The sequence below is a fragment of the Rhizophagus irregularis genome, chromosome 6 (assembly GCF_026210795.1).
Source record: "Rhizophagus irregularis chromosome 6, complete sequence".
Classification (NCBI taxonomy): Eukaryota; Fungi; Glomeromycota; class Glomeromycetes; order Glomerales; family Glomeraceae; genus Rhizophagus; species Rhizophagus irregularis.
This window is the reverse complement of record NC_089434.1, coordinates 1,337,139-1,349,549: the sequence shown is the minus strand read 5'-3', so window position 1 is coordinate 1,349,549 and position 12,411 is coordinate 1,337,139. Positions and strand designations below refer to the sequence as shown.

At 25.0% G+C, this 12,411-nt stretch overlaps 3 protein-coding genes across 3 annotated transcripts; all 3 read left to right on the top strand.

Annotated features, from left to right (window-relative positions):
- Window positions 1–1,840: 1,840 nt before the first annotated feature.
- OCT59_026045 (uncharacterized protein) lies at window positions 1,841–2,728 on the top strand (the record flags this gene model as incomplete). The annotated part of the gene is made up of 3 exons (XM_066142902.1): window positions 1,841–1,987; window positions 2,145–2,270; window positions 2,393–2,728. 3 exons carry the CDS (start codon window positions 1,841–1,843, stop codon window positions 2,726–2,728), a joined length of 609 nt encoding a protein of 202 aa, XP_065992474.1.
- Window positions 2,729–5,094: 2,366 nt separating this feature from the next.
- OCT59_026044 (uncharacterized protein) lies at window positions 5,095–5,388 on the top strand (the record flags this gene model as incomplete). The annotated part of the gene is made up of 1 exon (XM_066142901.1): window positions 5,095–5,388. One exon carries the CDS (start codon window positions 5,095–5,097, stop codon window positions 5,386–5,388), a length of 294 nt encoding a protein of 97 aa, XP_065992473.1.
- Window positions 5,389–10,643: 5,255 nt separating this feature from the next.
- Window positions 10,644–11,899, top strand: OCT59_026043 (uncharacterized protein; the record flags this gene model as incomplete). Its single annotated transcript, XM_066142900.1, has 9 exons — window positions 10,644–10,740; window positions 10,830–10,841; window positions 10,920–10,961; window positions 11,046–11,078; window positions 11,168–11,221; window positions 11,306–11,354; window positions 11,464–11,486; window positions 11,548–11,616; window positions 11,700–11,899. 9 exons carry the CDS (start codon window positions 10,644–10,646, stop codon window positions 11,708–11,710), a joined length of 390 nt encoding a protein of 129 aa, XP_065992472.1. The 3' UTR covers window positions 11,711–11,899.
- Window positions 11,900–12,411: the final 512 nt, after the last annotated feature.

The following is a 12,411-nucleotide window of genomic DNA, read 5'->3' as shown; positions in this document are numbered from 1 at the left end:
TTACTTATTACACTATAACTAGACGGACTGGTAGCTTTAGTACCTTAAATAATTGTATATTGATTGTTCATTATTATTTTTGATTTCTAACAATAAGATTTACGAGAAACTCCAAAATGACGAAATCGGGTATCCGTAGATAAAGATCGGAAGATTATTGTATAATAGAATTATAAAAAAATGTTAGACAAGTATTGTAATTGGTACTTTACCTCTTTGATCAAATTTTATTCCAATTATTTATAGTTAAGGGAGAATTTTATATTACTAATCCTAAAATGAATTCTTAATACTATAAAGCACTTTTTAATTTTCATATTACAAACGTTTTCCATAAAATTTATGGAACATGATTATTTTGTGAAATTAATATACTGTAAATAGAAAGTTCCATTTAATAAGAAAGACTGTGTAGTTCTAATATTTTTTTTTCGTCTAAAATATATCAAAATTAAACAACCTTAATATTTTTTAAGATTATAAGATATTAACAAATGGAATAAAATCATTTCATAATAATGGAAAGAAGTTTAAGTAAATTATTTCCAAATTAATCAAAATAAAAAATTATTATGGAATAATATACTTAGTTGGATATTATATGATAACTGAAGTAAATAAGTAAATTACCGGTAAGTATCAATATATCAATTTCATTTATTTAACATTTTATGACCTTATTAAAAAAAAATTTAGATAATAAAAAAGAAATAATTTAACAAACGAAAAATAAAATGTCAAATTACTAAGGCAAATTTCTTACGTAATAATTACCAAATATATTATTTCTAATTCTATTTATTATAAATGATAATGAAATACTATATAATAGTCCAAACCTTCATTCAATGAAACAAGATGAACTGGAAATTCCTACCGCCAACTCCTTATTGTAAATTTATTTATTCTTTAGGTATATTTTTTTAAAATTTTCCTTTGATACTGTAAGTTAACAATAACATCATTATGTTTAAAGTTTTTGTCATTTGCTTATGATATATATCAAATCATTCATTAGAAACTAAGACTAGAGTAATAATTGGTTTGCAAGATTTTTTAAATACATTTATTTATTCTAAGTGATAAAATTTGTAGTAACAATCTTTAAACTACAATGGTATTTATATTATTTATATTAAATTTAGGCCTAAATTAATTTACTGAAATCGTAATGGACTATTAAATATCTATTATAAAATCAAAAACTACATATCAGATGGGCTCATTTTAAGCTTAACTTCGATTAGTGATCAGATTTTCCGTTTTCCTTTATACATATATGTAATAAAATTAATGACTACGTACACCTTCTTGGATATACAAATGTTGGTCTTATATCATTTACCAAAATAAATTAGTTTATAGTGATCTTCACAAAGCCACTGATCAACTAGCGTTTTTCAGAAAAATTTCTTTTATTTATTCTCAAATGTTGCGCAGAATAATCTCCCTTTTACTGAATTCCACCTTTACCTTTAGTCGCTACGAAACCTTTCAACTTCGTCCGTTCCACTCTTCAAGCCAAATTTACGAGCGTAATCTGAAACAGTAATACAGTATAAAGAAAGGTTTAATCTAATATCAGAGGTCTTTTTCGCTTTGCTTCATAAATCACGTAAATGCATGAAATTAATTCTAATTTGCTTATAAACTTACCAACCAGTAGCAAATTTAAAGAATTCGCAAGAACGGCGTAAACTTTTGGAGATTGGAAAGGTTTGGGAGAACTATAAACCATTTGAATGACGTGAACAGGACCATGGTATAAACTGCGGGGCTTTTTTCCTTTATTTTTACTTTGGATTATCAATTATTTTCTTGTTTAACAGAATTTCAGGCAATGCATATCTATCTTAAAAGAAATCAATGTCCTCAAAGCCACTACAAAGATCTCGTCTGTGGACCTTTTACGACGTACGACTGTGAGTTTTACTCAACAAAGTTGCTCTTAAAGGGAAATACATTAGGATTAGCAGGAACACGAGAAGTATGAAACTCATTGACTGGGCTTCATGATGACTTGGATAAGATGCCGGAGGTGCTCTGAAAAATATACCCCGCCACATTTACTTTAGTAAATCAGATAATCAAGTCATCGAAATCCGAAATCACCTGCTTGCAACTTAAATAATTTGTACTACAAGTTAGATCATGAAATTGACATTGGCGAAATAAAGAAGGTACATCGCGTACTTTTAAAAGATACGCCAAAGGAGAATGTTAAATTTATAGATGGTAGGATTCAACGTGCAGGAGAGTTTCGGTCAGAAGTAGTAAAGGCATGTGGTTTTATTTAACCATTTATCCAGTAGGTTCTAGTTTACTATTTCTTATTTACTGAGATTCTTTATAAATAATCAACTATGACTTACTCCGTCCATGTTCTTTATAGTATCAATTTGAAGTACCTGCATTGACGGAAAAGTTTATACAATTTCGCAATGAATGTACAAAAAATCCCGGTGTTCATCATCTTATAATTACATGTCATATACTTTCGGCCTCCCTTCACATTCATCCATTTATCAATGATAATGGACGTCTTGGTCGTTCAATTATGGCATTATATTTCATTCGCAACGGTTATCCGCCAGTTGTTTTCCAGAAAATTCAACGATTAGAATATGCATTGGCGTTATTTCAGTCACAAACAATGAAGGAACCAGCTCCATTATACAGTATGATATTGGAAAATGTCTTTAATATTTTAATGAATAATCAAAAGTAGTGCCTTCCATGAAAAATAATATATAGCTTAGGATCATAGAACATGAATAGATTACTATGCATGTAATTCGAACTTATAATTACTAATATTAAATATAAAATGTCTTAATAAAAGAGCAATCCAACAGTATAGACTGATCTAGAGCGAATAACAAACAATTCTTTGTACTAGTATAGAGTGATTGACATGTCGTAAGTTTTAACCTAAATTGGGGAATGACTAATATTTTTACGTATGTTGTATGATTTACCGAAAATCGAGGTAAGTGTCTCGACCTCGTCTACCAAATCAGTTTTAGAATCCGATTTCAAGCCTATTACTTACGAAACAAAACCAGATTCGGAATTAATTATCAAATCCGCATTTCACATACTTGCAACTTCGAAATAGCTTTAGAAGATATGATAATTATAGATATACTAAGCAAATGCCATTTATTGCTTGCAACAGAAATCATAGAAATTATGGAATGTCTGGTAAATGGCACAGAAATAGAAAGGAATATTGTCTTAGCTGTAGCTGTTCGAGCAATAAGTTAAGTAGCATATGCGATCATGTGAAATTGATCACCTGAAATGCGCAGAAAGATATCGAAAAAAAATATCATGCGCAGTAAGTACGTCACCACTGTATCATGTGATTGTATAACCGCAGTCATCTGCATTACCTATTAATAAATTGGCCGAGAGTGCGTCATGCATTTTTCAAAAGGTTTCAAAAGATATGCTGATACAAAAGATATGCTGATAAACCATTAAAAATTATATATGTAGCGCCTGCAGTGAAGTTATCGTTGCTGGAAGAGAATATACTTTTGCATCTGATATTTATAGTATTGCAATACCCTATGTGGGAAATTCATCTGGATACACCACCATTTACTAATCATGAACATGATTATAATCTTGCAATAAATATTATTGATGGTATTAGACCGGAAATTGTGTCAGGAACTCCTCTAGAATATAAAAATTTGATGAAGAAACGTTGGGATGCTTAATCCATCAAAAAGACTTGATATATTTGCACTTGGAAGTACAAGAAATGAATTAATGAAATTATTCCAATCAGAAATAAATAATTTAGAAATGAATAAAGTAGAAGAAAATTATGCGAGTAGCAGATTATTTACAAGTAAAATTCACAACTTTGAAAATCTACCTGAATCAAGAAATTCAACAAAAGGTATAAGTTGTATTAACGATTTAATATCCTTATTTATGATAAATTATTGATTTATCATTATATATTTTTTTTTTGAATTAAATTATAATAAAACAAGAAGGTATAAATTTATAGTTTTTGTCTTTTTTTCTCTTTTAATTATCATAATTTAATCTAAAGTAATTTATTTTTATATAATAGCATTTCGTATACCTTAACATTTTTGATGATACAAAGTATTTATTAATATTACATAGTGATGCGATCTTATTTTTTTTAAAGGGCCATCTGGATTCCAATCCGGATCCAGCTCATCCGGATGATAATCCAGATCAATGGATTCGGATCCATCTGGATTAATCCTGTCCAATTTTTAGGATTTATCTTTAATTACAGATCAAATTTTAACGGATGATCCTTGTACAGTATATCAAAATTTCCAATTTACTAAATATCATTTATAAATTAACTAATTATAATAAATATTAATAAGTTTACGTTATTTAAAAAAATAATGGTGTAGTTAGCCGAAAAATTCAGCCGAAGGCGCAGTAAATTTTCGGCTAACAACCCAGCCGAAAAAAATTCATGTTGATCTAGAATATTTTTTGAATATTTTATTGGTTCAACATCATCTATTTTCGGCTAGATATTTACGGCTAACTACATTATTATTTTAAAAAAGTGTAGTTAGCCGTAAATATGTAATTATTACAATAATAATAATTATACTTTTCTTGATAATATTAATTTATATAATACAGAATTGTCAATTATTAAATGTTATTGTTTGGTGTAAAATTGTTTCTTTAAAATGTTTAATTTTAATATTTGCTTGTAAATAATTTTTAAATTCTTTGGTTTTCTTTTTAAAAAATTAAATACCAGGTTTTATTTTTTTTTGATCGATTTGAATTAGTTCTAACAATTCTAATGATCTGCATGGTTAATTATAGCTATGGGAAAATTATATTATAGACGCGGAAAATTATATTATAGACGTGGAAAATTATATTATAGACGTGGAAAATTATATTATAGACGTGGAAAATTATATTATAGACGCAGTAAATTATATTATAGACACGGAAAATATTCAATAAAATGGATTTAAATATAATCAAAGATAATTTTTTTTTTTTAATAAACTTTTTTTCTTTGTTATCAAATTTGATAAATTTACTGGAATTCTTCACTTAATTATGGATTCTATTTCCACTAAACAACTTTTAACTAAAACTAGAAAATTCCTTGCCAAATCACCAAGTTTAAGTGAGATAATGTCTTATGGACAAAAGCATAAAAAAATTCAAATTTTATCTTGTGATCTTTCATATTTAGATGTTTATATATCTGAGGATATAGTTATAGATGAAGGTGCATGTTTATTACTATTACCAGATGAATTTAATGGTTATATATGTGCTGATACAACTGCTGATGGAAATTATAAATTTTGTTTGAACATTTATTATAGCTTAATAAAGTATAAATGATTATAAAATTTTATATATTTTATAAATTAAATAAGTTAAATATATTAAATATATATAAAATCATCACATTTTGATGTGCCTCCTTGTCTTGCTGGTTCGCTTTGGTCTCCTGGAATATTATATATTGGCGTTTCTTGCGCTTCTGATATTTCGGCTAACTACACTATTATTTAAAAAAAGTGTAGTTAGACGAAAATATTCAGCTGAAAATAGTAGATGTTGAACCAATAAAATATTCAATAAAATATTCTAGATCAACATGAATTTTTTTCGGCTGGGTGTTGTTAGCCGAAAATTTACTGCGCCTTCGGCTGAATTTTTCGGCTAACTACACCATTATTTTAAAAAATATTTTATTAGATTTAACAAAAAATAAAATAAAATAAATAATTAATAAACAAAATTTAAATTTTCTGTGATTCGTCCCATTCTTTTGCAAAAACTTCCATTGAACGAATATTCCTTTTTCAAAAACCCGCCAAATTTGTACCCAAATGCGTTCTTTTAACTGAAATTAGATTACTAACATGTGAAAATAATCTTGGTATACCAAAAAATTGTGAGAATTTTGCTCCTATTATTTGTTTTGCGAAAATTAAAAAATAATAAAAGGGAGTTACCAGTCATAACTTAATACTTATGGCTCAATGAGAAAATTTTCGAAATAGTGAAATCGTAAAATTAAGAAAAATTGATAATATATATTTATCTAGATCTACTACCGCTATTTGCCTAAAAACGTCAGGTACGGTTCAATACGGATTGAGGGGGATAAATTCGGGTTGACCGGATTATGGATCACGAACACTTACATTTTTATATAATTTTATTTAATAATTGATATTTGTTTTAATTTTGATTTTAACAGATCTAATAAGCAAAATAACAACATATCATCAAAAAAGAATTAATATTTTTAATGGTAATTTATTTAATTTTATTTATAATATAATAATATGTAAATGAATGAAATATTAAATCAAAATATTAAATTTTTAATTTTAGAATATAGTGGAAAGTTGTCAAAAGGATTTAAAAAGTTACAAATAAATTTAAATAGTAAGTAAATTAGTAAATAAATTATTCATTATGTCAATTTAATTTATTAAATCATGACTATAATTATAAAAATTTTAGACGATTAAAAAGAAATAATTCAACAACAAATAGAAAGGAAAAATATTGATATTAGTGATAGATAAAAATCTTATATAATAATAAAATATTTTTAATCCTATTTGTTTATCTTCTTATAGATGATGATGAAATATCTAATTCTCATTCAAATGAACGGGAAATTTCTGAAAGTAATTTTAAATTGCTTTATAAAATTAATTTTTATTTTTTATTTTATTAATTTATTCTTATTATTAATTTTTATTCTTTAGATGGATTTGGATCTTTTTTTTTTTTTGATAAATTAAATTAATAACGTTTATTATTAAATTTGAATTTTTATCTTATTTAGCAACAATAGACAAGTAATATATTATACATTATTCTTAGTTCTCCAATTACAACAATGACTACCGTAAATTATAGCTATTTTTAAAAGTAGTAATCATTGATTTTTATTACATATACTCTATGATATACTTTACAGTATATATAAAGGAAATCAAGAAATCTGAAAATCAGATCACTAATCAAAGTTAAACTTTTTTTGTCATCACAAGAAATGCACACAGTCATACTATTATATGTTGCAGCATATTAAAAATATTCATTTGTAAAAGTCATGAAATCTTCATAGAAATGGTTGTCTGAATTTTTATTCACCGTTTTGAGAAGGTTATAGCGACTATATTTGTTGGGTAATTTTTACTGTTATGAAGTTTTTTAAAAAAAAGAGGGAATCGGGAGTTCACGTGAATTTCCATGATATTGTAAAACTACACTTTTCGAAAGCAGCTATAAACAATTAAATATTGTTTTACGAATTTAAAATAAATTTTTATTGAGATAAACATTATAAATCATGACAGATTATATACTGTAATAACTATAAATAAATTGTAATATTATAATGTCACTACATTATATATATATATTAAACATAATTCTCAATGTAATAATTTCTTTATTCATTCATTCAATTTAATGCAATTTCATCAAATTATATATTTAATTCAAAACCTTTATTTGTAATCCATATTTGCAACTAAAAAAAAAAGAAATGATGATTTTACAAAAGTTCTTTTTTAACTTGTATATTGCTTCTTTAAAGAAATATAATAAAATTGAAAGATTTCTTATAATATCTAATATCCGTTATTATTTAATATGTTGTTTATTAAAATAGATTCGATTGAACAAAAAATTTAAAAAGCACCAACCATGTTTATATTGATTTTAATAATATTTTATAATAATTTTAATCTATTAATTATATATTGGATATAAAATCAAATAAATTGAGAAATACTGTTTATTTATTAAATATAGAAGTACATATTGCTAATAATTTATAATAATCAGAACAATCTGGTAGTATTTGATTAAAATTGCCGTCACGAAGATTCACGTGATTTTTCATCCCCGGTAAACGACTCTAGCAAAAAAAATGGTAACCGGATCTGTTGTCTTGATCCTTGATCCGCGCACATGATCCGAATGATAAAACTTTTTATTGAACTTTACGTCACACACCACCTTTCTTTCTTTTACGAAATATTTTTAATATTTTTCTAAAAATTGTTAACATGTCATATCAGCAATAAAATAAGGTTGTAAAGGGTGTCATTATACTAGAGAAAGCTGGGAATTTTTTAATGAAAAAGGAATTATTTTGAAAAATGTTGCAAATGCTAAAATAATATTACAAGATCACATTCAATAAAAAAAACAGAAAATCTGACGCGACAATTAGTTATGCAGGATTTAACAGAAACCATATACAATTCCTTAGTCTCTTATGAATAATACTAATGAACTTTATGAAGGAAAAAATACTGAACTAAGCATGAGTTTTATGAGTTTTGTATTGAGTTATCAACAGTGAGTTATTGAAAATATTTTAATTGTGAATTGGGCGTTATATAGTATCTCTTATATCAGAAGGTGATGGTTACATATGGGTTTACATATTAAATCAGAAAAAGGACACTCTACTTTTGACATAACATGTTTAATAATTTTATTTTTGTAATATATAAGAACAAACTATTAGCGAAAATCAAATCAAGTTAATTATATTTACAAATAAAATACGTGATCCATTATAGCGAAAGTAAAATGTAGTATCTTAATAATTTATTATGATAAATAATAAAATTAAAAATACATAAAATAACTTAACATTTTTTTGTCAATAAAAAAATGCATCACAATAAATTTTTAGTTAACAGACCAAAAAATTTTCAGGTTTAATTATACAACTTGTATTTGTTTTTACATATTTTTTATTCTAGGTAGCGTAAATTTAGTTAATACAGTCAAACCTTTATATAACGATATGTCGGGACATATATAAAATTTTTAGAAAATATCGTTATATCAAAGTTATACCGATATTTATATGTCCTCACATAGAGTGGGAAAATAAAATTTTATCGGTATATCGGTATATCGAGGTTAGACTGTATAAATTTGCATAACTATACTTTCATAGGTAAAATAGCTTTTTTTTAATCAATAAGTAAATAATAATATAATAATTACTGAAAATAATCGTCCGGATCATGTGTGTAATCTAGTAACGGCACTCCTTACTTAATTTTAGCCGAATGTCATAGTACGGGCCATTTCGTGAATTTTTTCCTGGGGTAGTCTGGCGTAAAATACTGCGCCTCAAGGTTAATTTATATGGGGGTATTGATCACCAATTTGCATTTACTAATTTATCTCGGAGTTTTTGGTTAGTGAACGAACTTAAAAAAAATAATTCTTTCTTGATTACATTATGTCCACTCTTCGATATGAGCTAATTCATACAACAAATACCAAAGCATTTACATTATTAGATACTAGTATTCACGATGATATACACAAACAACATGAGTTTATGCGACAAACAGTACTTGCTGATAAAATTCTTACAAATGATGAAAAAGCTTATGCGATAAGAAAATTAACTAAAAGTTATGATCGAAATAAAGTTATGGATAATGTTGGTACAAAAAGAATTTGTGAGAATTGCAGTCAAGAATGTTTAGCTACATTATATTGTGAATATTGTGTTCGAAATTATTTAGAAGAAAATTTTTCAAATTGGACATCTGGAAATGATGATATTGATAATTTAACACAAAAATGTCAAATGGAATCACTCACGCCAAGTAGAATAGTTGAATGGATCCCATATAGTAATTTAGAAAATATTAAATATTTAACAAAAGGTGGATTTTCTGAAATTTATACAGCAGGTTGGATTAATGGACATTATGATGAATGGGATATTAAGGAACAACAATTAATAAGATCTGGAGATGAAAATGTAATACTTAAAAGTCTAGAAAATGTTGGAAGTGCAAATAAAAGTTGGTTTGAAGAGGTCTGTATAATTTTATTATAAATCTATTTAAAAATTTAATGTATTTTATATAACTTAAAAATTTTAATTTCTATAGGCTAAATCACATTTAACTATAAGTAATAAATGGGCAGATATTGTTCGATGTTATGGATTGACACAAAATCCATCAAATGGAAATTATATGCTTGTAATGACAAAAAGGGATATAGATTTAAGAAATTATTTACAACAAAATCATAATCAACTTACATGGAAAGAAAGAATTAATATTGCTTCTGAAATAATTCTTGCACTTTTTTATATTCATTTTGAGAATGCAGTTCATAGAGATTTGCATTCTGGAAATATATTATATTTCCAAATTAATAATAATTGGTGCATTAGTGATCTTGGATTTTGTGGACCTGCTGATAAACCATCAAAAAGTATATATGGAAATCTTCCTTACATAGCGCCTGAAGTTATTGTTGGAAGAGAATATACTTTTGCATCTGATATTTATAGTATTGCAATGCTTATGTGGGAAATTTCATCTGGACAACCACCATTTATAAATTATGAACATGAAAATGATATTGTAATGAATATTATTAATGGTATACGACCAAAAATTGTGCCAGGAACTCCATTAGAATATAAAAATTTAATGGTACAATGTTGGGATGCTGATCCATTAAAAAGGCCTGATGTTAATGTACTTAATAAAAAAATGCAGAAAATTAATTTATATTATCAAAATATGCCAGATGAATTATTCCAATCAGAAATAAATAATTTAGAAATGAATAAAGTAGAAGAAAATTATGCGAGTAGCAGATTATTTACAAGTAAAATTCACAATTTTGAAAATCTACCCGAACCAAGAAATGCAACAGAAGGTATAAGTGTATAATATTTTATTAATGAACGTATTTATTTTAAAATACATTATTAATGTTCTCTTTTGTTTGAATTTATATTATAATAGAAGAACAAGAAGGTATAATTGATAATTTCTTGTCATATTTTAATTATTATAATAATTTAATTTTTAAATACTTTATTTTACTGCTAATAGCATTTCATAGTAAATTGTATGACTTTAACATTCCTAACAATAGTAAGTACTGCATTTATTAACGTTACCATTGTTTAATTTTTTTATAATAACATAGGTTTTAATTAAATTGGTATTTGTTTTTAGTTAATGATTTTAATGGATCAAATAATCAGTATAGTAAGAAGTTATCAAGTATAATTAATTAAAATGATTTGTTTAAAATAAAAATTTAAATATTAAGATCTATTTCTACACTCTTATTTTAGGTGATAGTGAAAAATTACCCAAAGAATTTATAAATTTGCAAATAAATTCAAATAGTAAGTGAATAAATGAATTTATTATAGCAATTTCATTTATTAAATAACGTGACTTTTATTTTAAAAATTATTATGACGAAAAAGAAATAATTCAACAACAAATGAAAAGGAAAAATATTGATAATGACGATAAGTAAAAAAAAAAATAATAATAAATAATTCTTTTGTCAATTAATTTAATGTGGCTTTTATTTAAAAAATTTAGATGATGAAAAAGAAATAATTCAACAAAAATCAAAAAGACAAAATATTGGTGATATTGACGGTAGGCGAAAATTTTGTAACAATAATTTCAATTTTATACTAATTTTTAATATTTCTTACAGATGATGACGATGTATATAATGATCCAAACCTTCATTCAAAAGAACAAGATGATCTGGAAATTCCTGATGGTAAGTTTTTAATACTTTAAAAAAATATTTATTATTTTTTTTTGTATTTATTTTTCAATAATTAGTATTTATCTATTCATTAGACGGATTTTAAATTTTCCTTTGGCAATAAGTTAACGATATCATTATTATATTTGAAGATTTTATCATTTATTTATATTTTATCTTGAATTATTTAAACACTAAGACTAGAGTAGTAAAATAATATTTTACAAGATTCTTAGTTTGTAATTTAAATAATTATATAATAAATCAATTCGAATTATTAAATATGTAAATTATCACAAAAAAGAAAATGTTTATATGTTATAACTAAATTTATCGTTTCTTTTTAATAAGAAAACCATGATAAGAGGAGATTCTTTAACGAGATTTCCCTTTACAAATTTTCATATACATAAGAAAAGTAATGGATCGATTTAAACTAACCCAAGATCCATTGATTTATCTGTAGAAAATGAAAATGAAAAAAGGAAAATTATTATTTGGTAAATTATATAATGAAAATAGATAATTCTTCGTAAGTTATATGTATATTTTTTTGATTATTTTTTTTAAATCGATCGTTGTTAGAAAAGGTTGGAAATATATTCTTATATTATATATATACACATTTTTTTTTTAATACTAAATTATTAATTATTGGAAACTGTACGTTAAATAATTATAAAATTATGTTTTTAATTAATTGATATATGAAAAGTTGAATCTTTTTTTGGATGATTTCTAAACATATTAAGAAAAGTTCGTCGAAACAATCTAATATCATGTGATAAACAATCAACAAAATTTAAA